Source organism: Pseudonaja textilis, chromosome 2 (genome assembly GCF_049901715.1).
Source record: "Pseudonaja textilis isolate UNSWEBS1 chromosome 2, rPseTex1.2, whole genome shotgun sequence".
Taxonomy (NCBI): domain Eukaryota; kingdom Metazoa; phylum Chordata; class Lepidosauria; order Squamata; family Elapidae; genus Pseudonaja; species Pseudonaja textilis.
The window spans coordinates 52,016,300-52,044,250 of record NC_141991.1 but is presented as its reverse complement, the minus strand read 5'-3'; the positions used below and the strand labels follow the sequence as shown (position 1 = coordinate 52,044,250).

General features: G+C 37.9%; 1 protein-coding gene across 2 annotated transcripts in view; it reads right to left on the bottom strand.

The window, feature by feature from the left end:
• Nucleotides 1-26,803, bottom strand: part of DCP1A (decapping mRNA 1A) — a 43,647-nt gene extending 16,844 nt beyond the window's left edge. Inside the window, exons 1-9 of one of the 2 annotated variants that reach the window (XM_026723883.2) lie at nt 26,501-26,803; nt 22,282-22,322; nt 21,733-21,860; nt 13,648-13,714; nt 10,930-11,053; nt 8,967-9,077; nt 6,475-7,227; nt 6,029-6,094; nt 4,876-5,091 (exon numbers count right to left, since the gene is read on the bottom strand). In XM_026723883.2, the coding sequence (XP_026579668.1) occupies nt 4,876-5,091; nt 6,029-6,094; nt 6,475-7,227; nt 8,967-9,077; nt 10,930-11,053; nt 13,648-13,714; nt 21,733-21,860; nt 22,282-22,322; nt 26,501-26,635 (1,641 nt within the window). In that variant the 5' untranslated portion in view covers nt 26,636-26,803. The remainder of the gene's footprint in view (nt 1-4,875; nt 5,092-6,028; nt 6,095-6,474; nt 7,228-8,966; nt 9,078-10,929; nt 11,054-13,647; nt 13,715-21,732; nt 21,861-22,281; nt 22,323-26,500) is intronic. The other variant, XM_026723891.2, reaches the window with a different exon arrangement.
• Between the last annotated feature and the right edge of the window lie 1,148 nt (nt 26,804-27,951).

Below are 27,951 nucleotides of genomic sequence, written 5' to 3'. Positions count from 1 at the left end.
AGATAGCCATTTACTGGATAATTTTCAGGGTTTTCTGCAACAAATGAGGGTTATGTTTGAAAACCCAATTAAAAGTCAAACTGTGGATAGACGTTTACGGGACATTAATCAGGGGAATCGTTCCCTGCAGGAATACGTTGCAGAATTTCGTTTGCTGTGTATGGACTCTAACTGGAACGAACCAGCTCATATGGCTGCATTCCAGGAAGGCTTGTCTGATGCCATCAAAGATGAACTGGTCCATGCAGAGCGGGCTTTAACTTTGGATGCATTGATAATTCAGTGCTTACGTATTGAAGCCCGTTTACAACAGCGCGGAAGCAGACGGGCCGTTGTGGAACCACCTTCTCTTTTTCGTTCACAAGCTACGGTTAAGACGGAGGAGCCGATGATGTTGGGAGCACTTCGCCTTCGCTTAACGGCGCAAGAACGTTCGAGAAGGTTTCAGGAAGGCTTGTGCCTTTATTGCGGGGGTCTGGGACATTTTGTTAATTCCTGCAAACGGAGAGGGACCCGCAGACCCGTACTTGAAACCACTCTTGGCTCGTCGGGAAAACGGGGTAGACCTGATCTCAAGGAGGCCCTAGGTCGGGCACGTTTCACATCTAGGCCCAGCACTGAACCTGTTACAGATACTACAGTGGTTGGAATTTATGATTCACGATGGCTGAAGGGACGGTTTCAGTACTTTGTGGGGAGATTAGAAAATGAAACAGAGATTCGTTATTGGCAGGATGTGTCCAAGGTACATGCCTCAAACCTTATTCGAAGATATCATGCACAATTCCCTTCAAAACCACATCCTGATCGTTAAGACTCAGGGGAAGAGCCCTGCGGTGGGGGATAGTGTTGTGATTGGAAGGATCGATCCTGTTGGGAGTTTTGACTCTGATGACTGTTAGATCGTGGATTGACGTCAGAACCAGGAAACGTTAATCTGAAGGGCAAGCCAGTTAATTAGCAGCTGAGCTGGTGCATTTCGCCAGGAACAAAATAACTATTTTGAATGAGGACGTTACAGCAAAGAGCTCTCTGTTTGTTTGAATTTCGAAGGGGAGTCCTAACAGTTTCTGCCAGCCGTTATCTTGTTATTTCTTTCAGTTTGATTTGATTATGAAACGGCTGCTTTCTGTTTTGTTTGTTTGAATTTCGAAGGGGAGTCCTAACAGCTTCTGCCAGCCGTTATCTTGTTACTTCCTTCAGTTTGATTTGATTGTGAAACGGCTGCTTTCTGTTTGTTCGTTTGAATTTCCAAGAGGAGACATAACATTTTTGTATAGTTCACTAAAATAAAATCTGAGAAATATTCAAATGTCTTCATATATGTTGGTTAAATGCATATTCTATTGTTATGAAAAAGATAAAATGTTTTAGATACTTTTAGATACAAAATACAACAATTTGTCTCAAACCACTTGGTTCTGAAATCAGATAGAGAGAACAGATATTTAATACTTAAATAATTAGGGATATCCAGTCTCAAATCTGAAAAGAAAGCACTGTTAAACTGATTAGGAAGCAGTGACCACACTGCCTTCAAATTTAATCTGTACGTAAACAAAATATTGCCAAGAAATACAGAACATTAACACAACTAATTAAGGACATATCATTTTACATATAACAAAATGAGGGATATGACTGACTTGTGCAAAATTCCAAAAGGTAAAGATACAATATGGATTAATTTTTTGCCTTGTCTCATAATCGGTGAAATCATATTCAGAATCATAAAAGATGAAGAACACATAACAACTTGTTTCAATAGTGTATACTTACCTCAGAATTTAATTCAGTGGCTCTTGCCATTAAAAGAGAGTAAGATATATTTTTCAGAAATAAGTTATCGCTATCTACCAGGCATGAAAACCATGTATTATTTCTATAACTGTAGGCACTGCGCGTTTTATTACTGTTTACTAGAGAACAGAAACTAGAGTGGTTAACTACCGTGTTTCTCATATAATAAGGCCAGGTCTTATGTTTTTTTTGAGCCCCGAAAAAACGGCTAGGCTGTCTTTTCGGGGGTGACTTAATTCCCCCCCTTGCATCTTAGGGTGGGCAGCAACGGCTTGGATGTTGACCTTGGCGTTGGTGGGGCACTTTGTATCAGTGTCAACGCAGGCAGCACCATATCCGGGTGTGCAACAAAAGTACTTCCTAGCAGCAAGCTCCCCCCCGCCATTTCCCCCCCATTTCGCATGTTTTAATATAGGCCTTAATTTGGGGGGAGGGGCTCAATTTCATTTCATGCCTATAAAACATGCTGGGACTTCCTATTGGGGGAGGCCATATTGTTGGAGAAACAGGGTATTATAGGCAAAAATGATGCCTAGGTCATCTAGCAAGAATCATACGGTATATAGTTATACTTTAGTACAAGCACTCCTCAAGTTATGACCATAATGAAATCTGCCCATCATGGTCACAATTCATGTAAATCAGGTTGGTCATATTATTGAGCTGATGTTATGCAGTGGTTATTAAGCAAATCCAAGGTTGTTTAGCTGGTTTTGCTGAAATTTTGATAGTAAATGATAGTTTTTGGTAAAATCATTTTAAAATGTGGTCACATGACTGTGGAATTATGAAAATGGCCAGGATAGCAATATTTGAGGGGCAGTCACAGGGATTGACCTATTCTCCAAAGCACCTGAAGGATGAAAAGTAACAGATGGAAGCTTATCAAAGAGATACAATCTGGAATTAAGGACAAATTATTTGTTGGTGAGAACAATTAATCAGTTTGCCTCCAGAAGCTGTGGGTGTTCCATCAATGGAGGTTTTTAAGAAGAGAACAGACAACCATTTGTCTAGAATGGCATAGGGTCTCCTACTGGAGAAGGGAGTTGGATTAGAAGACCTTCAGGATTGGATTAAATTGGAAAATAAAATAACATTAGGTCACGATTTACAAATAGGGTGGCATGCCTTCTTGTGGAATCCGAACACTAAAAGTCACACATATTTTCATAGACACACCCTGCATAAATCTTTGATAAAAACTTGATCAGGTATTAGGAGAAATCATTAAATTAAAATCCCAACATGGTTATCAACAATGGAGGCAATGTTTCATCCTAATACAATGGATATTAGTAAAAAACTTAAATACCATCAAATTTTGGACAATGAAGGAAAACTTAAATTGATCCAAGAATTAGAAGCTCAAGGACTATCTATAGACCGTTGGTCCTATCTTCAAGTAGCAATGAGATACAATAGGGATTCAAAAGAATTTGGATTAGAAATAAAAAATACACAATTGGATAAAATACTCCTGGATCCAGAAAAAAACATGATATCTAAATTATACAATTATCTGTTAGAATATGACCTAGCCGAGGAAATTGTGAAAAGACTAACGATAGCATGGGCAAAATTTTTTGACCATAATATAGATGATTGGGAAGAGATTTGGAAAAGGAACCTCATATTAACAAAATCAGTATCCTATAAAGAAAATTTATACAAAATGTTATATAGATGGCATCTGGCATCCTCGAGATTGGCAAAAATGTATCCAACAGCAAACCCAACCTGCTGGAAATGTAAGGGAAACCATGGTGCCTTCTTCCATCTCTGGTGGAAATGTCCAGAAGTTAAAAAATGCTGGATCAGGATTAAGTCATGGATAGAAGAAACAATCCAGGATGGATTGGAGTGGAAACCTGAATTGTTTCTCCTGGATATAATTAAAGGGGATTATTCACTTAAAGTAAGGTATCCGATCATTCACATCTTAACAGCAACACAAATCTCACTGGCATACTACTGGAAAACGCCTAATTTACCCCCTATATATTCTGTTATTCAGAAAATATATGAATGCACCAAAATGGAAAGGCTTACATTTAAATTAAACGGGAAAGATGATACGGAATATTATCGGATCTGGGATAAATGGTATGAGTGGATAGGTCGTAAAAAAAATATGTATAAAATAAAAAGAAATAAGGACTTTAAAAAATATACTACTATATATAGGTTAAAGGACAGGAAATCATAGAGTACGAGCTTTTATTCCTCTCTCATTTTGATTAAGCCAAATATATGATTTATTTATAAAATTATATCATTGTAATCCAGGAGTAAGAATAGATTAATACGTAATATATATTATTAACATAGGTATTTTACAAGGGATAGAAAGTAACCGCCAATAATCTAGATGGAATATTTAAATCACTATCAAACTGTAGTAGAGAAAAACATGATTGGTTGCACTATAGAATTTGTCGTGATGTTTATTTGTACAATTTTGTATTTTTTACCTTTCTATTTGTGTATTTTATTTTTTTGTATTTAATAAAGTTTTTTAAAAATTTAAAAAAAGAAGACCTTCAATGTCCCTTCCAACTCTATTATTTTGTTAAATGTGGTCCAGTTGTCGAGTGCCTGAATTATGGTCATGTGACCATGGGGGAGGGGTTTTACTGTCAGAATCTGGGTCACTTTGAATCTGGGTCGTAAGTACTTTCCAGGTAGGTCAGTTGGAACTTGAAATGGTTGCTAAGTATTGGGATGTAAGTCAAGGACTATCTGTATTATATATATAAAATAATTTTATTCGGTTTTTGGTTGAAGTTTATATTTTAAAATAATTTTCACATGGTCCATTAATATTGGAATGACACTAAGAAACCATTAGCATTATGCTTAAGCTACCCAGAGTCACTCTGAAAATAAATTTAATAATAAATAAATATTATGACTGCTTCCAAAAGCAAGTAATTTTCCCTGCTCTATGGAGTTCCAATAATTGATATTTCTGGGAGTCAAGGGGAACCAGCTCCTCCTACTTCTATTTATGGAACCAGCTCTATCAACAATGGGTTCTACATAATGATTGTCATCTTAAGATAGTAACTCTACCTTTATTAGATGTATCAAAGTTTGCTGAAGTTGAGATCTACTGAGTACCACTGGAGATAACATCTGAACATCTGTACCAAGTGTAACAGGAGAAAGTGAGCCAACTTTGTTTTCAATTTCAGAGGATTTCATAGTGGACTGTTGAAACACACTAGGTGAAAGGAGGACAGAAGGTGCAATTGTAGTTGCAGTGGTAGCAAACTGTGTAGATGCAACCTAAAAAAAAAATCAATTTTGAGAATTCTTATTATTTCAAAGAACACTGTATAAATCCAGTTTCCATAATGTTAAGTCAATTACTTCCATTATTATCAGAACAGAAAGAGTTTGCAGAAATTCCCAATTAAAATGAAAAATGTCAAGTGAAAGTGCATAACAAAAATTAAATGTATCTAAGTTAAAAGAACATTTTTGAGGATATAACTAAATAACTTCAAATTATGCAAAATTTATTCTTATATATTGACACTTTAGTTCAGGGGTTCCCAACCTTTTCTATACCCTGCACCCCTAGAATGCTTCTGATATAATCTCTCACCCCATACAAAAGTAAATACCTGGTTTGAATTATGCATATACACTATAAATTTGAAACTTCTAAACCCTAGTTTTCACACCCCCTAGAATATTGTCTCACACCCCCAGGGGGTGCGAGCACCCTGGGTTGGGAATCCCTTGTTTAGCTGAAAGAAAAAGCCATTTATAATATGGATTTATTATAGTTTATTTATTGATAAATAAATTATAGTTTATTTACTGAGTTTATTAAAAAAAGTACAGACTCAATCTTACAAAAGGCACTAGTATATGCTCAGACAACAATAGAAAGCATTAAGGAAGAAAAATATATGAATATAGTTAGCTGCAATATTTTATGAGCTGCACACAAAGAACATTCTTTGATTCTAGCAAGATATGAAACTCTTTCCAGGAAAAGTATGGAAGTATTAATATTCCAACAGAATATATTAAAGTTGTAACAATATTTGTTATATATCTGATGAAAGCAGATATTCTTTAGAACAGCAAAACACAAGCTGACAAATAGGTTTGTTTGTATATTCAACTTCAACTGATTAGTTAATTAAGAGAGGTTGAAGAGGGAAGTTTTATCATGAAGACAATGTTACAATGCCTAGTTTTTAATATGTACCTGGTTTGCTTTTGACAACACTTTAGGACTTGGAAATGTTTCAGGCTCTTTATTTTGCTGTGTAACCTACAAATTTAAAACAAAAATAAAATTTCATGTACAATTTCTTTCTTGCAGATATAGTACTGTTCTGAAATAGCTAATCTCATCATGCAAACACACACATAAACACATAAATGTATTTATCTGTCATCAACACCGATTTTGTTGTATTACCAATAACATTATACATACATACATACAGTGCTGTAGCTCAAAATAGCATGTTAATTAATTGAACTTGTGGCTGATACAGAAGATCAAGAGAAGGCCACCTCTCATTCAAAATGAAGAAATTATGATGGCAGAGAAAACTCAAGACAGACCATGGCATGACATGGGAGCCATTTTTAGTAATAACTTACAAATGACTTCACAAGAAATTTATTCACCTACAAATAACCTACCTGATAGGGATGAATGACTTTACCAGTCAAAGTCTGTTGCTTGTTGTGAGATTCTTTGAAACAATCTGGTGTTGCCAGTTGGCTAATAGCAGAAGCAGCATTTGGTGCTACTGGGGGTTTAATAAGAGATTGCTGCATTTGGTCATGTTGTGGCGTCAACCTGAGTTTTTGAAGAAGATCTACACTAGGAAGTGATGTGTTTGAAACATCTCCTGTATTTGGCAAAGTCATTGATCCAAGGAATTGGTTTTGACCAGAACTTACATTTTGTGTACCATGATTCATATCACACAATGGCTGATTCACAAGTGAAGGTATTGGCTTGCTAGTCTGCTGCATGACTTGCGTTACATTATTGTTTGCATTGATGTTCTGCAGCACTGGACCACAAGGTGCTTCTGTTGCCAAAGTTGAATTAAGGATAGGACTTAAATGCACATTATAGTTTGAAACTTTATTTACTTCAGGTTGTAAAACTGAAGGTGATGAAGTTAGTACAGATGGTACACATTCCTGTGGTAATAAAGTCAAAGAGTTATGTTTGAGGCTTGGAGCATCCAGCTTCCCCAGAGGCTGATGGATCACTGTTGACTGTTCAAATGAAAAGGGTAAAAGCAAATTGTGTTCTCTGCATGAGGTATCAGTTTTCTCTATCCTCTCTGGATTGGACATGGGAGCTGTGGAGTTTTCCTTTGGTAATGAAGTTCCAAATAATTCTTCCACTGTTAGATGTTTAGGGATGGACTGGCATGACTAGGAAAAAAAGTTTATAAGTTTAGTTTAATAAAGAATGCACACACACACACACACTTCCTTTTATACAAATGAATGTCAAAGTGCTACAGCAAGAGTATTACAGTATTCCAATGAAGCACATTTCCCCAATATCAACAATTCTTTAACCTAGTCTTGCCTCCGTTCAATCTATCTCACACACAAATATTTACACATATACTTTACTATAACCACAAATATAGATGTAATCCATTTAAGGGAAACAATAATAAAAATGCATAGTAACAGGGAACCTATTTGTCGAAAACTCATCACGACAAAAAGAGTGCAATATAAAAATATACAAGCAATCCTTGATTCGTGTCCACTTGTTCAGTGACTGAAGTTACAACCACTGCAGCATACCCACAGTCACGTGAGCACAATTCAAGCTATTTACAAGCACAGAAATGCTTCAATTTGTCCCCACCTGTCAATCTCTCCACCTGCCTCTGATCTATGCCCCTTTGGCTTTCCTGCACAGCAGCATGATGGAAGCAGAGCTGGGGTGAAAGCTGGGGCGGGCTGCTGGGGGTTTGCAGGGATTTGGGAGAGCCCCTAGCTAAGATTCTGTGCAGTTCAGAGAACCCCCAAATCGTGGCTGGCCCCGCCCACCCTGTCCCTCTCCTCCCAGGAGTCCTCACACGGCCTGTTCTGGATGCAGTTAAGTGCAGGACACTCGCGGAGGCTTGGGGAGGGCAAAAAACAGGCCTCCTGGAAGTTCAGGATGGCCGGAAATGGGCCCATTTCCAGCTTCCAGAGATCCTGCGAAGTCCCAGGAGGCTGTTTTCACCCTCCCAGAGGCTCAAGGAAAGCCTCCAGCGCCCGGGGAGGGCAAAAATATCCCCCACTGTGGTGCAGGAGGCTGACTAGGCCACACCCACCATGGCCACGGCCACCCAGTGACCGGGCAGAGAATCCTTTGCTAAAATTTTTGAAGCCCACCCCTGGGTGGAAGGCGTCTCAGCCAGTTACTATCACCTCAGATCTCAACTTCAGACTCAATACTACCACTGTCACCATTGAAAAACAGTGTTTCAAACCATATAGTGCAACCACCTACCCCAGCATCACTGCAGAAAGCCCCAGTGGCCTCCAATGCCCGCACTCCACAGGCCCTGCCGCCTATGGCTGACCTTCTCCATTTTCCTCCTATTGCTGCCAAAACATACTCCATTTGACCTGCCAGTACTGGGCCATGGCCTGGGGTTGGGTACCCCCAATATAGATGATATACACATTTAGAATGAAGACAAAAGTAATAAGGCAGTCCTTATGACCACTATTGAGCCCAAAATTTCTGTTGCTAATAAAAAAAAATAATTGATTTTTTCCCCATTTTATGAGCTTTCTTGCTACAGCTGTTAAGTGAATCACTGCAGTTGTTAAATTGGTGCTATAGTTGTTAAGTGAATCTGCCTTCGCCATTGACTTTGCTTGTAAGAAGATTGCAAAAGGGGATCACATGACCCTATGAAACAGCAAGTGTCATAAATATGAGTTAGATGCCAAGTGTCTGAATTTTGATCACATGACCATGGGAATGCTGCAATACCTTAAGTGTGAAAAACAGTCATAAATCACTTTTTTCAGTGCTGTTGTAACTTTGAACATCACTAAATGAACTGTTGTAATTTGAGGGCTACCTGTACTTCCATTTAAAATAGCATTTTATAAAGATAAAAAGGCAGATCTCATAGGTTCTGATTTTAACATACATTATCTTGGACTTGTAACATTGGTATTTCATATTCAGATGCCTCTGTATTTTCAGTCTTTGTAAGATTTCCACTTTCTTGTGTTCCTGAAATTAAGTCACTCTTCTGATTCTAAAAGAATAAAAAGAGAAGAAATATTATTTTTAAATTCCAGTTTGGACTGAATGAAATAATTACAATTTATGTAATACCTTTAGGAGAGCTCAGCAAGCTTTCTCCCTTGATTTGTGATCATGTGACCGTGGGGGACACTGCAATGGTCATTAAGTGTGAAAACCATTTGTAGCTCATTTTTTTAGTATTGTTGTAATTTCAAATGTTACTAAACAGTCATAAGTCGATGACCATTTGTATACAGACACAATTTCAAGACTCATCCATTTTTCCCTTCTTACCTCTTTTTTAATAACAGTCTTGCCTGATGAGTAATGGTCCTGCCACTGTGTATTCTGGATGTATTTAGCCAATTGTTAGCTGTTGTTAGAGATCCCTAACTCTTTGAAATAATTCACACATCACATGGTTTGTTTAATCATGCTGTGATGAATTAATGTGCTATATCTGGCTTCACACAACATACTCATACAAAATATGAATTAACTATGTTGTTCTATTATGATGGTGTGTCAAACAAATTATTTTGTTGCCCAAGTTAATGAAAGCTTTTGTGTGAATTAATGAAAGCTTTTGTGTGAGTTTTCAAAAACTAAAACTAAATAAAAAATTAATTCTAACTGCTCTAAACTTAAGAAAGAAGTTTCCAAAAAAACATGCCGACTGCAAAACCATTATAAAATTACCTCAGTATGTGCCCAATGTGTTTTCACACATTATGCAAACACATTAATATGGTATTAAAATAAAGAAATGAATAAGTTTTATGGCTGAAATGATTTGAAAACTTAACACATTTATTTCAGAAGAATTGAACTGACAAAATTTGCAATCTAGAGAAAAACTTCATTGTTACATCACTTTATGAAGATAGGAGAAACAGAAAAAGTGAATAACAAATGTAAGGAAGTAAAACCAATTACAGTGGTTAAGTTTAACAGCAAATGGGACTGTACTATGTCATTTCCATTTTTATAAACTACTTGTTTAACACATAGCAGACCATTAAATGAGCATTATAGATTGTATATTTCTTGTCCATGGGTTTTTCGGCTGGCAGGTTGCTACACAGTTTTAGAACCAAGGTAACTGTAGTTCAGTGCTACATATGCAGGGTTAAAAAAGGCTTAGGGAAATTTAGAGGTAAATGTAGAAAGCTGTGATGAACAAGATGTTACAAAAGGATTGAAATCAATTACCGAATATGCATTTCACTATAAACAACATAATATAGGGATCCATAAACAAAACAAAACTTTCACAGACAGCATGAAATACTAATATGAATTAGTAGGGACCAGGAACTTGCAACTGAGACCAGGACTTCCATTTGCTAGGGATGTGGTCAAAAAGCATGACATCACAGGACACCACTTAGCAATAACCCAGGCAGTTCCACTTGTCATCATAACTCCCGATTCATTGGCTCATTAAGTGGCAAGTTGAGGAAATTCCAGGTCAGGAGTGCAAGGATGCTATAGTTGAACAGGTGAAGTCATTGTGTGGTGTGAGCTCAAAAAGGCCGGGGGAATGATGCCTGGGGTGCATGTGTGCAATTGCAGGGAGACTGTGTGTATGTACCTGTGTGTGTACAGGGAGGAGAATGAAAGAAGGCATGGATGGGGGGTGTGTGTTAGGGTTAAAATTTTGTTCACATGACTGGGAGGATAGCGCTGGAACTTCGAATACTGATTGTAAGTATTTCAGTAGCATTGCAACTTTAAACAGTTACTGAATGAATAGTCATAATTCAAGGACCCTTTCAAGCATATTTGTGGGTAATTATTTTGCTTTTAAATACATAAAATCCTAAAATCAGAATCTGGTCTTAAAATTATAATTTTCTTACCCGTTCATATTCAACCTTTGCTTTACTAAGCAACTCTAGAATATCTGTGCAGCCATTAACCCGACTGACATGTTTTCTATCCTGAAATTGTTGCTGCGATCTCTGAGTTTCTTCCTGTACCACCCTATCACAAAAGAGAAGAAAAATTCTTATAAATACAAAATGGCCTTATAACCCACTGAGAATCATTTTGGATTGCAGTGGGACATAAATGGAATATGCTTGCATAAGAATCTCAGCTCATAGTGTCTTTATAAAAAATAGATTGTGATAGAAAGCTTGATAAAATATTTGAGGTTATTTTGAAAAAGACAAACTCCATCTTGGATATAAAGATAAATCTAAAATACAATAGCAGATACCGTGTTTCTCATATAATAAGGCCAGGTCTTATTTTTTTTGAGCCCCGAAAAAATGGCTAGGACATCTTTTCGGGGGTGAATTAATTTCTCCCCGCCCGCACACCCTCACCTAGGGCGCCCCGGGGGCAGCTGCGCCTCGCCACCAGCTACTCCTAACGGCCAATCGTGGCGGAGCGTGGTGGGCTCCCTACCCCCCGCCAAGCACGTTTGCTGCAGACCCGGGTCAGTGGGCGGGCGGCAGGGATGTCCGCCAGCAGCGTTTCAGCGGCAGAAATGACGGGAACCATGGAAACGTTTCAGCCACTTCTCGGGTGGGGGAGCCGCCTCCGTAACTTCCACGGCTCCTGCCGCTGCTGCCACAGTTGTTGGAGACGGCGCTGGCGAGAGAGGGACAGCTGCAGCTCAGCCTGGGCGTGCTTGGAATGCAGGAACGCACTGCACACCGGGACTTTTGGAAACTTGCAGAGCCCGAGACTGAAGCACCAAGGGTAGCAGCAGCAGGCGCTCACTCGGCTCTTCTCACGCCCACCCAGCCGCTCGGGATTAAACCAAAACGCAGCACACGGCGCTCCTAGGTACCTCAAAATGTTTTTTTTTTTCTGTTGTTACGGGGACGGGGGGAAAGCGGGAGCGACTCATGTGCTGTTGTTGGAGACAGCGCTGGCGAGAGAGGTGCCAGCGGGAATCGTAGAAGCTACGGAGGCCTGAGAAGCGGCTAAAACGCTGCCGGCAGCCATCCATGCCAATGCCGCCCGCCTGCTGACCTGGGTCTGCAGCAAAGGCCCTTGGTCGGGGTAGGGAGCGCTCCGCCATGATTGGCTGTTAGGAGAGGCTGATGGCGAGGCGTAGCTGCCCGCGGGGTGCTTCCCCCCACCTTCCCTCCCCAATTGTGCATGTTTTAAAATAGGCCTAAATTTGGGGGGAGGGGCTTAATTTCATTTTATGCCTAGAAAACATGCTGGGTCTTCCTATTGGGGGGGCGTACTGTTGGAGAAACACGGTAGCATAGTGAGTGAGTTCGAAATAGTGACCAAATATACAGGCATATATAACTAAAAGCTTAAATTATTTATATTACAAGCAAGGAAAATGTTACTTGGAATGAACTTTCTATATTAAATCTAATAACAATAACTACTTAGCAATGCTTGATTAGGTACCACAGATCAAATCACCCTTTTACTATACACTTATTGTAAAAGTTGTTAGGAGGAAAAATGGAAGAGAAACTGACAAAAACAGTTGTTTAAATATATTTATGTTAAAACTCAACATTTCTCTCTCAACAGAGAAGGAGACCATTCATCTCCTCTTAGCCACTCAATCATCTCATTTACAATGGAGCCCAGTCCCAAAAGGGTTCTGCTCTTCTTTGCATTCTGATTTAGGTGACCCTGATTTACATGACATAGCTTAATCCCTAGGCTGTTTCAAAACCCTCAGAATGTTAGTGACTGGCTGACTGCAGAGAGTATAAATAAATCCCTTCTTTTCCACCAATTAGTTGGAACTAAAGTTTTTTGAATGACAAGTGAAACATCTTAAAGAAAAATCAGAAAGTCCAGTTGCCTTTGAAATAAAAACACCTTTGGAGCAAACATTACCTGGGTGAATGAGAATCACCATGGACAGTTGTTTAAATGATTTTTGATTGAAAATAAATTTGTATTCCTTAAGATAATTATAATGGCGTCTAGGAAACGGATGCACAAAAAAAAGTGGTAAACCAACCGATACACTGTTTGTAAATTTATGAAGGAGGAGGATTTTTTATGTTTTATGTTGTATGTTTTATGTGGTTTTGTTTGTTGTTAAAATCAATAAAACTTTTTTTTTTAAGATATTTTTTTAAAAAAATCATATGATCACATAATGCTGAATGCCTGAATGTTTCCTGAGAATTCAAAGCCTCGTGACAATGCAGGAAAGTGCATTTTTGTATCTGGCATTTTTAAGACTAAGATGTTTCAAGTTATAATTTATATACCACTCCATTTCCAGAGTCTATGAGAGTTACAGTACAATTACATTAAGCTTAAAAACATCAATATAATTGTAAACACTCAATCAGTGCTACCCTTCATTTGTGATTTTAAATTATCTCCAGCAGATATAAAACCATACCTTAATTCCAAATGTGGAATCAAAATTACAAATTGATTATGTCTTCCAAACATTAAGTCACAATATATTTTTGTCATAATGTATTATATTAAGTCATAATGTGCCTTTAGAAGGTAGGTGAGAAGAAAAAAAATCATGCAAAAATCAATTTTGCAGTGAGATGCTATAAAGCTAAAAATAACCTGAGCATGTTTATTCCTTCAATCTATATATTATAAAATTAGGTACTTACTTAGACATGAGTTTTGCTATTCGATGACAGTCATTCTTATCATAAAACCAGATACTGTAAATTAACACTGGAAAATATTTTAAAGAAGTGGTTATTTTTTTTAATTACAGAGGACATGCAAATAAAAATATAAAGCAGCAGAATGAATAGATTGTAATTTACTTAAAATCATTATTCAAAACTAAGTACTGCTACATGTAGTTTTCAATGTTAAGAATCAATACCATAACATAATACAGGTAATCCTTGTTTAACAACCAAAATTGGGATCTGCAACTCCATCACCATGTGCTGCATTCACCAAGCAAAAAATCATGTGACAAACTTATGATAGTACTTCCCATTTGGTCCTTAAAGGAGCCACCATGGTTGTTAAGCAAAACACCAAATGACCAGAGCTTACAATTTTACTTCTGTTTTCTTCATTAATTCTGCTGGTTGCAGGCCAGTTGCAAAGCACTCAAATGGCAATAATATGACTACAGGACGCTGCAATTAGTTGTAAATGTGAGATTTGATTGCATAGCTTGTTTTTTTTTTACATCATCGTAATTTTTAACATTGCTAAATGAGCAGTTCGTAAGCAAGGACTATCTGTATCATAATACAGGATTAATATTTATATGACATTCATTACAAGCTAAAGTTGTATAAAGCATTTCAAGCTCAAATTATTCAATTCCAGTTTTGTTGTTTGACACAGATTATTCAAACTTTCCCAGAAAAGTTCTGATGCTTGTTTTATGTCAAAAATGCAGGAATTAGAAAAGGAAAATTTTTAATTTAAATTTAAAAAGATTAAAAACTTTTAATAAAAAATAAATTTATATCATTCTAGCCCAATAAGGGCCATACTGATGACATGGATATTTCCAACCAATGTTCTTTGTGAATGTCAGTCCCAGGGGCCCATTGCAAAAGATGGACAGTTATTTGAATATTGCCACATTTACAGTAAATATCCTTGTCCTCTGGGAGAAACCCCTATTATTCCACGTGGCCTTTAATTCTAGCCAAACCAGTATGCAATCTATTTAAACATCTCCAAACCGTCCAGGCAACTCCTCAAGCTGTTCTATCCCATTATGAAGATGTTTAACTTTTAGCACTATTTTCATAATTCCTGAAGTATTTTAAATTCAAAGCAGATCATTATGAGCAAAAAATTTTTTATGGGAAAGCCAGAACATTGTTGCGATACTTCTGGTAAAGCTTGAACAGTTGTTTTTAAACTCAGAATGGAGTATTTCAGATGCAAAATGGTTCACATTCAAAATGTTTACACACCACTTTTAACAATTATTACAACCAAGAAAAATCCTTATTCTTGAATTACAAAAAGACTGGTATCTCCAAAATGTGACAAGTTAGCAATATATCAGAAGAAATAAACACCTGAATTGGTAAAGAATCCAAAATATAGTGCTGTAATTAAACTATGGATGTAACAATGCACTGCTGTTTAGAAGCCAATTAACAATTTTAATGAAATTCTGTAATTCTTCTGTAATTCTTCTCACCCTTAAATTCTATAATTCTTCTCACCCTTATCTGAGAGAAATTTTCAGAAAGTTTAGTTGGATTTACTTCCAAGTAAACATACACAGTACTACAAAAATTAACTCCCAAACATGATTAATATTATGAACTCAAAAGAGTAGTTTCCCTAAAGTTTAAAAACTCATTCATTCTACCTATTGTGAAACAATAAAAAGAGAAAAATATGAAGCATAACCAGTAAATGAAGATGGGTTAACAAAAATGTAGGGACTGAAGAAAAAGGATGAATGAAACAAAGTGCAGGAAGAAAAACATAACTTGGGAGGGACAGGTGATTCAGATGCAAACCAGAGAGGCATAAAAATATGGTGGCCAAGCCAAATATATTTTTAAAAAACCCAAAGTATACCTAATAAATAAAATAAAGCTCACCAAATATATATAATTATCACACTGCAATATCTGGGTCATAATCCTAGTTTCAACCACTTTTTCAGAGAAGACAACTTCTCCCACTGAACCATGAGCTATATTCCAACTAAGCATACAAAAAACTATATACACTGCTCAAAAAAATAAAGGGAACACAAAAATAAGACATCCTAGATCTGAATGAATGAAATATTCTTATTAAATACTTTGTTCATTACATAGTTGAATGTGCTGACAACAAAATCACACAAAAATTATCAATGGAAATCAAATTTAGCAACCCACGGATTTGGAGTTACACTCAAAATTAAAGTGGAAAAAAACACTGCAGGCTGATCCAACTTTGATGTAATGTCCTGAAAACAAGTCAGAATGAGGCTCAGTAGTGTGTGTGGCCTCCACATGCCTGTATGACCTCCCTACAACACCTGGGCATGCTCCTGATGAGGTGGCGGATGGTCTCCTGAGGGATCTCCTCCCACACCTGGACTAAAGCATCCCCCAACTCCTGGACAGTCTGTGGTACAATGTGGCATTGGTGGATGGAGCGAGACATGATGTCCCAGATGTGTTCAACTGGATTCAGGTCTGGGGAATGGGTGGGCCAGTCCATAGCATCAATGCCTTTGTCTTGCAGGAACTGCTGACACTCCAGCCACATGAGGTCTAGCATTGTCTTGCATTAGGAGGAACCCAGGGCCAACCTCACCAGCATATGGTCTCACAAGGGGTCTGAGGATCTCATCTCGGTACCTAATGGCAGTCAGGCTATCTCTGGTGAGCACATGGAGGGCTGTGCAGCCCCCTAAAGAAATGCCACCCTACACCATTACTGACCCACTGCCAAACCGGTCATGCTGGAGGATGTTGCAGGCAGCAGAACATTCTCCATAGCGTCTCCAGACCTTGTCACATCTGTCACGTGCTCAGTGTGAACCTGCTTTCATCTGTGAAGAGCACAGGGCGCCAGTGGTGTTCTCTGGCAAGTGCCAAATGTCCTACACGGTGTTGGGCTGTAAGCACAACCCCCATCTGTGGACGTCGGGCCCTCATACCACCCTCATGGAGTCTGTTTCTGACTGTTTGAGCAGCCACATGCACATTTGTGGCCCACTGGAGGTCATTTTGCAGGGCTCTGGCAGTGCTCCTCCTGTCCCTTCTTGCACAAAGGTGGAGGTAGCGGTCCTGATGCTGGGTTGTTGCCCTCCTATGGCCTTCTCCACTTCTCCTGATGTACTGGCCTGTCTCCTGGTAGTGCCTCCATGCTCTATGTGCTGACAGACACAGCAAACCTTCTTGCCACAGCTCGCATTGATGTGCCATCCTGGATGAGCTGCACTACCTGAGCCACTTGTGTGGGTTGTAGATTCCGTCTCATGCTACCACTAGAGTGAAAGCACCGCCAGCATTCAAAAGTGACCAAACCATCAGCCAGAAAGCATAGGAACTGAGAAGTGGTCTGTGGTCACCACCTGCAGAACCACTCCTTTACTGTGGATGTCTTGCTAATTGCCTCTGCTTTCTACCTGTTGTCTATTCCATTTGCACAACAGCATGTGAAATTGATCGTCAATTAGTGTTGCTACCTAAGTGGACAGTTTGATTTCACAGAAGTGTGATTGACTTGGGAGTTACATTGTGTTGTTTAAGTGTTCCCTTTATTTTTTGAGCAGTGTATTATTTAGTAGTCTGATTGTCTGGGCTTTGGGACAGCAATATTATAGTATTGATCAGGGTTCCTACAGCTAGTTTCCCCCTGCATCCCAGAAGGCCTTCCTAGGTGCAATGGTTCAGAAGAGGGGATTGCCATGCAATATATGAAGTCAGTATAGGATCTGCTTAAAATCCTGAGAGTTCTTTGAAAATCCTGTAGTAGCAATAGTGCATATTGCCCCCAACAATCTGGGTCCTCATTTTACTCACCTCGGAAGGATGGAAGGCTGAGTCAATCTTGAGCCTGATGAGATTTGAACTGCCAAACTGCAGGCAGCCAGCAGTCAGCAGAAGTAGCCTGCAGTACTGCACTCTAACCACTACGCCACCATAACCCATTAGTTGCAGAAAGTTGTCTTTCTTATGGATTTGGAGGTATTAGTTAAATTGGGATTCTGTAAGATTCCTGAAATACAATGTTTCTTCATACTTCGGATTACTTTTAATTTATCCATGGCTATTTTTTCTTGCTTGCCAGTTTGGAGTTAATTCAGATCATTTTGGGGATGATGCTTAATCTGATGTCTTGTAATTCCTGTGATATGAAAAAGCAATACATATCCAAGTGCAACAACTAACACTTTAGACTATCTCTTCCTAGGACTGTAGAATAATGATCTACAAAGATGAAAGTGTGTTGGTAAATCCACCACCTGAAAAAGATGCAACTTCAATATGTGAAGCCACCTATTCAAGGACACCTAACAGAAAAGCTAATCTGGCTCAACTCTTAAGAAGACTAGAACTATCTGGTTTAACTAATCCAACTTCAATCAGAAGCTGAACAAAGGCTAATCTGGAGTTTATAGAATCCCTGCGCCTTTCAGTAGGATTCTACTGACCAATGGGCAAGAGCAGACAATAAAGAAAAACCTTTTGGTCTGTTTTTGGCCGCCAGAACTATACTATTTTTGCTCTCTTACAAATATCTTATTTTGAAGCAGAAATGAATGTACTGACTGGAAGGTAAAGGTATCAGAATATGGAACCCTAAATTCTCTAGATGCCATTTCAAGCATTTCAGTATGAAGAATACTTAATCTAGAGGTATAAGCATGATGAAATAAAGCATATGTAAATCTAAACTGGATATCAAAGCCAAGAGCTAATGGGTTTGTCCTGAACATAGTTATCAAAAAAAGACGAGAGATAAATACTTTGCATTAGATTGCAGTGACGGCTGCTGACACATTAGTTCAGCGCATTACACGATTGTACATATTTGACTGCTCTCCATTTAAACTCCATTATAAAAATGCTAATGCAATTCCATTGTTTCTGTCCACAGAAATAGCAAAGCAGTCCCACTCCTTATCTTGGCTGAAAATGCTTAAGATAGCTACCAATTCATTTGTCTTCTGCAATGAAACATATGATGTCCTACCAACATTGCCAATCTCTTGATAAGATCACTTTATTGTCTTTTTTTTTCTTGTGAGCACACTGGCCCACGTTAAAAATGAAATTCTGTTGCCTGCTCTCAAGAGAACATATGTATCTACCAAAAACACCTACATATCACACATATACACATGCTATATACATATATACCTGTGCTCATACACACACACAATATACATATACATACATATATATATATATATATATATATACACATATACACACACACATATATACATATGTATATATGTGTATGAGTGTGTGAGTGTATATATATATATATGTATGTATGTATATGTATATGTATATATATGTGTGTATGTATATATATATATATATATATATATATATGGATCTTTGGTTGTTCGGGTTTTCTCGCGTAGTTCGAAGTATCTGAGGCAACGCTTTGATGAAGTCTCATTCATCATCTTCAGGCTTCTGTCTCCGGCTCTGTGCTTCTCAGAGAAGCACAGAGCCGAGACAGAAGCCTGAAGATGATGAATGAGACTTCATCAAACGTGCTCTAGATACTTCGAACCTTACGCGAGAAACCCGAACAACCAAAGATCCACATACAAATACCCGCGAGAACCTCAGAAAACAAATATATATATATATATAAATATAAATAAAAATAAAAATAGTGGAACTTTTGAATATGTACTGGAAAGAGGAAAATTGAGAGTTCACAAAGTTAGTGCTACATGGAACAAAACTGTGACTGAATCTAGATGTTCTGCTTCGGATAGCACGAAGCCCGCTCCCAGAAGGTAACAAGGAAAACAAGTCATGAAAAGGATGTGTACTATCCCAAACAATCCTGCAACTCTGCTCAAGCATCGCTTATGTGCTTTGTCCTGGATAGTAGGAAGAAAATGATCTTTTCTGCCATCCTCACCACTCTCTGCACCGCCTTCCTGTCTGAAGCACTAATGCTTCCAAACCAGACTGTAATGCAATATGACAGGATGCTCTCGATCATCCCTCTATAGAAAGTGGTAAGGACAGCGGAAGGAAGATGAACTTTTCTCATGCGATACAGAAAATGCAGGCGCTGCTGTGCAGCTTCACCAGCATCTCACTGTTGAGTGACCAAGCTAGCTTAACTGTTAACTGCATACCCAGAAACCTCATGCTGCTAACCACCTCCACAGGTGAATCATTAATACATAGAGATGTGTGGCTGTGGCTGCCTTTTCCGAAATCAACAACGAACTCTAGTTTTTCCTACATTTAAAATGATGCTGTTTTTGTTACATCAGTTCATTAAACTTTCCACTTCCTTGCGATAAGCACTCTGAATAAGTGACTCTTATTTCACTTACTGAACCTACTTTGATATTTTTAATGAACAGAAACAGCATTGCTCTGTTAGAAAGAAGGCGTTGTAAGAATATTTAGAGTATAATCACATAGGACAAAATATTTGCTACTGCATTTCAACTGGACAAAGGCAATGGGAAATCCAGCAAAAAAGAGAGAGAGAGAGAAAACGGTAGCATGTAAACTTCATTTCTGATTTAAAGATTCATACCGTATCCATCCTTTTAACATCAAGGAGATTTGGTCTTTACCTCCAGATAGAGACATCAGATGCAAACAAAACGTTATAAAGGAAACTGATAGGGAAACATGCTTCTTAGTGATTTTTAAAAGTAAGTTAAAAATATTTTGATTTTTTTTAAAATCTATTTAGAATAGAATTCTTTATTGGCCAAGTGTGATTGGACACACATTGGACACACATTTACCTGCTGCATAACAATACTTTCAAATCAAATCCTTATTACAATCATAGTGGGGTAAGGATAGTGGGGTACAAACAATTGGTAATTTAAAAAACACTAAAAGATATAAAAGTATATATGTAAGATACATCCAAGTTCAAGTATTTAAAAACTGTAAAAAGCAAGAGTAAAAAATCTAAAAGGAGGGGTAGATACATTAAGCAAATGTAAGAAAGGCAACATAAAAGTTAGCCTATGGCAAATTAAATTTGTCACATACAAAAACACACTTGAATAATGAATTAACTGCTCATTAAGATTAGTTTATGGCACAGGTCATCTTCTGACAGATTTTAAACATTGCTGAGTAGAACTTGGCAATATTATATGTTGTAGCAGGGTTACGATCCGCAAGTAGCAGGGAGACTTGTCTTGTGCACCCTGGGTATTTGTGTAGTAATAAAATTGCTTACAATTTGTACAGTAGTACAAGTGTTTCTGTAATACAGGCATTGGAGGAGTACATACTCTGTTGTTTCTATATATCCAGAGTCACAGGGGCATTCTCTCTTTTTTCCTGTTGGCCTTCAAGGACAGCTGAGGGAAGGGCATGACATTGAGCCAAAGTAAAGGCTTTCCATAGTAATACTTTCAAAGCTCTTAATTTTTCATTGTATTTTCCTTAACTAATTGCATCCATTCAACTCAAACTGAATGCTAACTAGTTCTCATTGTATGTCAGGCATGAATAACCAGACCCACACATATAAGTTCAAATTAGCTATTTTATTATTCTAGATCTATTTCACAGGAATCTCCCAAGACTGGCAGTTTTTGCCTGGGAAAGACTAGAAAAGGCTCAAAAGCATTAGGGGAAGTGAGGAGGGGGGAATTAGACCTTGCCCTCTTGTGTTAGACTAGTGATGAGTTCTGACTAATTTCCTGTTTGAATCCTCCTCCCAACAGGGACAATTGCTCTCCAAAATCATGTCACACATAAACAATAAAATCCTGATTCAGCATATCTTTTGGAAGAAAGGCAGTTCATAAATATAAATGTTTGTTTAACATTAATTAATGTCATTTGTATAAACTTGCATCACAATTATCACTGTAATTACATAGATTACATCAATTGTTTGGGCACATTTCATACTTAGTGGCATTTGTGAAGTCAAACTTTGTGCATCTAAATCCAAAATCCTTTAAATAAAGGGTGTTAAACTAAGATTTTACTATGCTTAAATAGGAAAAAATTTCTAAACTTCTGAAAATAGTATTTCCTAAATAATATAGTCAAGGGCATACTTACAGTTGGCATTTCTGTAGAGAAGAAAAGGTTCATGAAGTTGAAACTCCAAGTCTTTGTTTACGGGCTCAACCAAGTTGTGCATGTTCAATCGATTTACAATCGTAAAACCATGGTAAGGTGAAGCAGACCTATTATTTCAAGGGAAACAAACTATGGATAAACTGATCTGCAAAAGCAGAAGAAAGCTTGACAGTGCCATTGAAGAGTAAGTTGAAAAATGAGGAAAAGACAGAGAGCAAGATAATTAGCAATACTCTGCATTAGCACAATCCTTGAGACTTTCTGCAGGAGACTATGGAGTGCTTTGGGCAAACAGAAGCACAGTTTCAAAGTTTCTACACAAAATTTTAACAATGCCTATGGCCAAACAGAACAAATACAGACACAGCATCATTTCAACACATTATACAAACCACAGCATTGATTAAGAATAATGCAATATTGTTTAATTGCCCTAAGTAAATACAATATTAGATCAGCAAGAGACAAATGTCACAGACTGTTCTACTATACTGTTAATCCAATTATTCCTGAAAGTTATTTCATTACCTTTTATACACAAATAAGGTACCTTCTATGTCAGTCTTCTCCTATAACAAAAAGAAACAATAACAATAAATTAATTCAAGGTCATTGATGCATTCCTACATTTCATTAAATAAGAAATTATAAGTATGACATAATGAATGGGATTGATTTAATTCAGCAGTAGAGGATAGAACTATTATCCCTCAGTCCAAAAGTTTACACTAATAACAATTCATTCATACCTTCATTAGAAATAATTTCAAAAATATTGACTGCTTAATAATAGACTCCTCTGAAAATATATCATTTAAAAGTTTATAATTACAGTCTTCAAATTAATGATATAAGGACAACGATCTTGTAACAGTAAGACTTTTACAAAATAAATAAAACTACTTCATTTATTGGTCTAGCAACTTCTTCAAGAATATTCGTAAAAGAAACTGGGTTATTTTTTAATATTAATCATACCACCAATAACAAAGTTAAATATGTAAACTTTTTTGTTTGTTTCCAAGTAAAGTCACCATAAAATGCTAACAATGATGGATTACAAATTTAAAGGTTTCTATTACACAATGTTGTATCACAGAGCATTAAATTTTCATACTAAAATCTGACACATGAAAAAGAATATATGCTTTCAACATCAAGACTTCAGTTCATATGTGAGTGACCACACTATATTGCTCTAATTTTATTCACTGCAGGGACAAGGTGTATAGGTAGAAATGATGAAGGTACAAAAATTAAGAAGTCAAGGGTCTGAAAAATGTAGGTGTACAACTAAGAGACCATCAACAATACTTTATTGTTTGTATGGTAGATGATTTTCTGCTTGTTATGAGCATCCAAAGCAACTTCAAAGAAAGCAATAATTCTATCGTCACTATCAGCTTCTGGTAATGATGTCAACATAGTTTGTTTATTTTCTTGGCAACAAACACTATGAAAGACATTTGTCATTGTGTTCTCCCATTTTTTTAAAAATTTGATTAAAAATTTGATAACCTATATGTCCTAGAGTCTCCCATTTAAGCACTAAACAGATCTCATCTTGCTTAGCACTTCTGAGACTGGGCTAGCCAAAGTCTGCTAGATAGGATTCAAATTGAAATTAGTCAGCAGGAAAATTGAAGAACAAGAATCTCTAAGAATCCAGAATTAAAATATTTCCACTATTACAGTAAAAGTTCGTGATTTCCAACATCAAGAAGTTGCAGTACAAAAACATCTCAGTTGATAACCCTTCAAATAACCTTTAGTCCTAGATCAGTTTTAATGAGGCTATACTTGTTCAAATAAGGCAGTCTTGATAAGAGATAAAACAGAGATTTTAATGGCATAATTTAAAATAATTGGGAACTAGACTGCATACAGATTTGATAAATAAAAATTTTCTATTCATACAACTAAATGAAGACAAACATTCCATTTTTAAAATAAAATATTTACATATTAACATTATTTCCATATAAACATACTTTGTTCAGAGCAACAGTATAGAGAAGGAAACAAACCTGCAGCATTTAAGTTTGCCAAACCAGCTACACCAAACTGATTTACAACACTATCAATTATGGGATTTTAATAATTACTTTTCAATAATTTTGGCAAATAATTTTGATTTGGACGACTCCTGAGAGTGCCTTGGGAATCCTGAAACTACATTTTAAGAAACGCTACTCTAGACAAATAAGAAAAAGTTAGCTAATAAATTGCACTAAATTTAATTCATTTTTCAGTGTGAGCTATTTAAATTCAACGTACAGGTAGTCCTCAACTTACATTTCATTTAGTGACAGTTCAAATTTACAACAGCAACGAAAAAGTGAGTTATGATATTTTTCACACTTACAACTGTTACAGCAACCCCATGGTCGTGATCAAAATTCAGATATTTGGCAACTGACTCATGTTTATGAAGGTTGCAGTGTCCTGGGGTTACGTGATCACCTTTTGCAATCTTCTTACAAGCAAAGTCAATAGGGAAGCCAGGTTCATGTAACAAACATGTCACCAATTTAACAACTGCAGTGATTCATTTAACAACTGTGGCAGGAAAGGTCATAAAATGGAACAAAGTTCACTTAACAAATCCATCACTTAGCAACAAAAAATTTGGGCCCAATTGTAGTCATAAGTTGAGGACTACGTGTATTCCTTTTTCAGCATATGCTATTTAAGTTTAATTTTTTTCTCTGATGTTAAGTTTCTCTATGTTTATTTTATTTCATTGAAAATTTCTTTAGACTAGAAATTATTCAAATTAGAAACAAAACAGTATCGTCTTTTGATGTGTTAGAGACTTCTGATTTCCCCCCCCTACTTTATATCTTTTAACTTGTTTGTAATCTGAAAACTCTGTATCAGGGCTGTCAAACTTGCGGCTCGGATACATCCAGTGGTGGTATTCGACAGGTTCTGCCCGGTTTTGGAGAGCCAGTAGCAGCGATGAGCAGTGGAGACCAAACCGGTTCTCTTCGCTGCTCTGTGTTTGGCCCACCTGCCCGCCCGGGCTCCCATACTCACTTTTATGGCCAGAATTCAAAGGGCAACTGCTTTGCACGGCACAGAATAGCGCCCGCGGCAGCTGCTGCAGCGACCAGCATCATGCAGGCTTGCAGGAGGCAAGTTAGAACGCCTCTGTGTCTGAGCAAAGTGCGTGTTTGGCACACACGTGCACACAAAGTGTGCATGCGCGCAAAGTGCGGCCACCAAGCCACGCCCACCGAACCGGTGGCAACTTTATTTGAATACTACCACCACTGGATGCATCATGCACTGGCTACACCCACGCCAAGTTTAGCGAAGGGGGAAAAAGTCCTGATACATCACGTGACGCCGCCATGATGATATGAGCTTTACACCCCTGCTCTATATAATACTCTATTCTACATAAGTAAATTTAAAGTTTTTAAAAAGACTTCTTATATTACCTCTGTTTCTTTCTTTTAAGTTAAATTTGATTTTATTTTTATTTACCTCATAAAAGATCAGGTCATCTTCCTACAAAGGAGTGAGGAAGGAAGTGATTTCCCCAGCTATGTATCTCAATGCTATGGGGCACTATACAATTTATTTCATTCCCTGCCCCATTTAATTTGCCACAAAACAAAATCAAATTGTAGGAACACCACAAAACACGATTACAGAGAGAACACTAGGGGAAGTGCTTCCCTGAAACATAGGTGGTGGCAACTGGCTTACCAAACTATTGTACTAAGTCAGGGAGAGTAGTTAGGAGGTGTAGATTTCAGCAGCTTTCTGAGAGGTTTATCAACTTTTCACCCTATATAGAGCAATACCAGGTAGACCAGATTAAGAAACCTATACCATATAGGTCAGGCCTACTTTTATTGTAAAGTTACATTTGAGATATTTTTAACATTTCTGTATGCCATAAATAAGCAGACGAAGTACATATCAAAATTCCACATTTTTAGCCATGGTATTTGCACACAGCTTACATTTTTAAAGATTTTCACATTTGGCAGCCATACTGAATAATGTACAGATTGAATAATCCATAGGTCGAAATCCCAAAGGTGCTTTTTCCAAGAGGCAACTGGACTTTGTTTTTTCTTTGAAGACCTTTTGCTTCTCATGCAAGTAGCTTCTTCAGCTATGACTGAATGGTGGGGAATGGAGCTGAAGAAGCTTCTTGGATGAGAAGCGAAAGGTCTTCTAAGAAAAACCAGAAAGTCCAATTGCCCCTTGAATAAAAGCACCTTTGGGACAACCATGACCTGGACGACGACAAGATCGAAAGCCCAGGAGCAGCCATTTCGTTTATCTGCGAACAGGCCAACTACACCCATCACTCCTGAAGTAGTCAAGACATGATTGCTGTTAGTTGCTACACCACCGCAGCTCAAATTCAATCTCATCTGAACCCGTGGAGTACCTGAAAGGCAGCGGTGGCTGTTAGGCAGGACCCCAAATTACCTGAGTAGGGAGCCCACCGTACTGCGAGGAAGGGGCGGAACAACAAACGGAGGCGACCAGTTGCCTCAAGAAAGTGGGTGTGTTTCGGAGAGCTCGGTGCCGCAGGGACGGGGCTAGAAAGAGTCGCTCTCCTTCCCTTCGGCCAACCCAGCAAGGCACTCGCTCCGTCGAGGAAGGGCAAGAAAGCGGAGGCGCCCCACGAACCACTAAGGCGGACCGCGGGAAGCGGTGTCGGAAGCCACGCAAATATTCATCAAGACCCTCCGCCCCGCTCGGCCTGGAGGCCACTCACCCATTCGTTGGCCTTTGGACAGAAGCGATAAAGGGCCACCTGGCCGGTCACGTCGGCGATGCTGGTGATGTAGGGATCGTGCTGCTTTAAGGCCGCTAGGCTCATCTCTTGCCCCGCTTTATTCAGAGACTCCATCTTGGATCCGGGATCTGGGTAACAGCGGAGAAAGGAAGGAAGAGAAAAAGAACAGGGGAGCGGAAACCGAGGGGAACGCAGTGATATTCCGCTCTGCGCGCAATCTTCCTCCTCCGCCGGGCGGAAATTTCTACCCCGGACTTTCCGTTCCGCCTTTGGGGCGGGGCTTGGGGTGTCGGAGAAGTCGATGCTGTATTTTCGTCTCTCCTTGTTTTATCGTTCGCTATCTTTTCTCAGCAGGAAATTGGAATTGACGTTTCTTAAAAAAAGTTTGGAAGACTGTTTACTTGCTACTGGCTACTTTATAACCAGAACATGTTCTGAACTTCGGTCTAAAGAAGAGCTGAAGAAGCTTCATGGATGAAAAGCGAAAGCCTTCAATGTAAAACGAAGTCCAGTTGCCTCTTTGAAAAAAAGCACCTTTGTGGGACAACCATAACCTGGATGACTGAGACTCTCCATAGACATCTGGCGCTACAGTTAAAGATACTGTCACATTTTCTTCAAAAGTCGACTTTTAATTCTAATTTAATTAACTTTTAATTCTTAAGATAGTTTTAATATAGTTTGTTTTTAACACGTGTTGTTTTTGTTGGCTACAAATATTTAAAAGGAAGGTGGAAATAACTACAATATTCAGTATTGTACTAAATACAATTAGAAAAACTTACAGATACAGAGCATCAATCTTAATCAGCAGTTAATATTTTGGAAGTGTAACCAAATGCTTTTTATAGGCAATATGAGGAAAAGAAGAAGTCTATAGATATTAGACACTCCAGTGTGACGAGAATGGTTTTTAGGACATTCTCTGAGTTAATGTATTACTCCTATCAAAAGGGACTATATTCATTTTTTAACTTATATCCAATTAAAAGTCTTAAGTGGGAGTTTACACATTTATCTAAATTGGAGTGGGATAGTACTTTTATTACTTGGCAACCTACATATATACCAAGGAAGACTTGAAAAGTTAACATTCTGAACACACACCAATAAAGATGTGCAAATTGTGTGACGTCAGTTGTTACCTTGGAAGGTGTCAGTCTGTCATCAGAACTATCCAGATCTCAAAGCAGGTCATTCTGAAAGTGTTGTACTGGAAATAGTATGACCTTGAAAGACAGTACATTTGCTACTGAAGTTGAAAAATTGGTCAATAACAAACTGTCATTTAGTTTTGTTAATATATTTTCTTCCTATAAATTGTAGTAGAAAACTTATCCTTCTTTCCCGTCCATTTCAATGGTTTATATTTTTTATGTGCTATAGAAATACATAGACAATGACAATAACTAAAATTTCCACTAAGATTG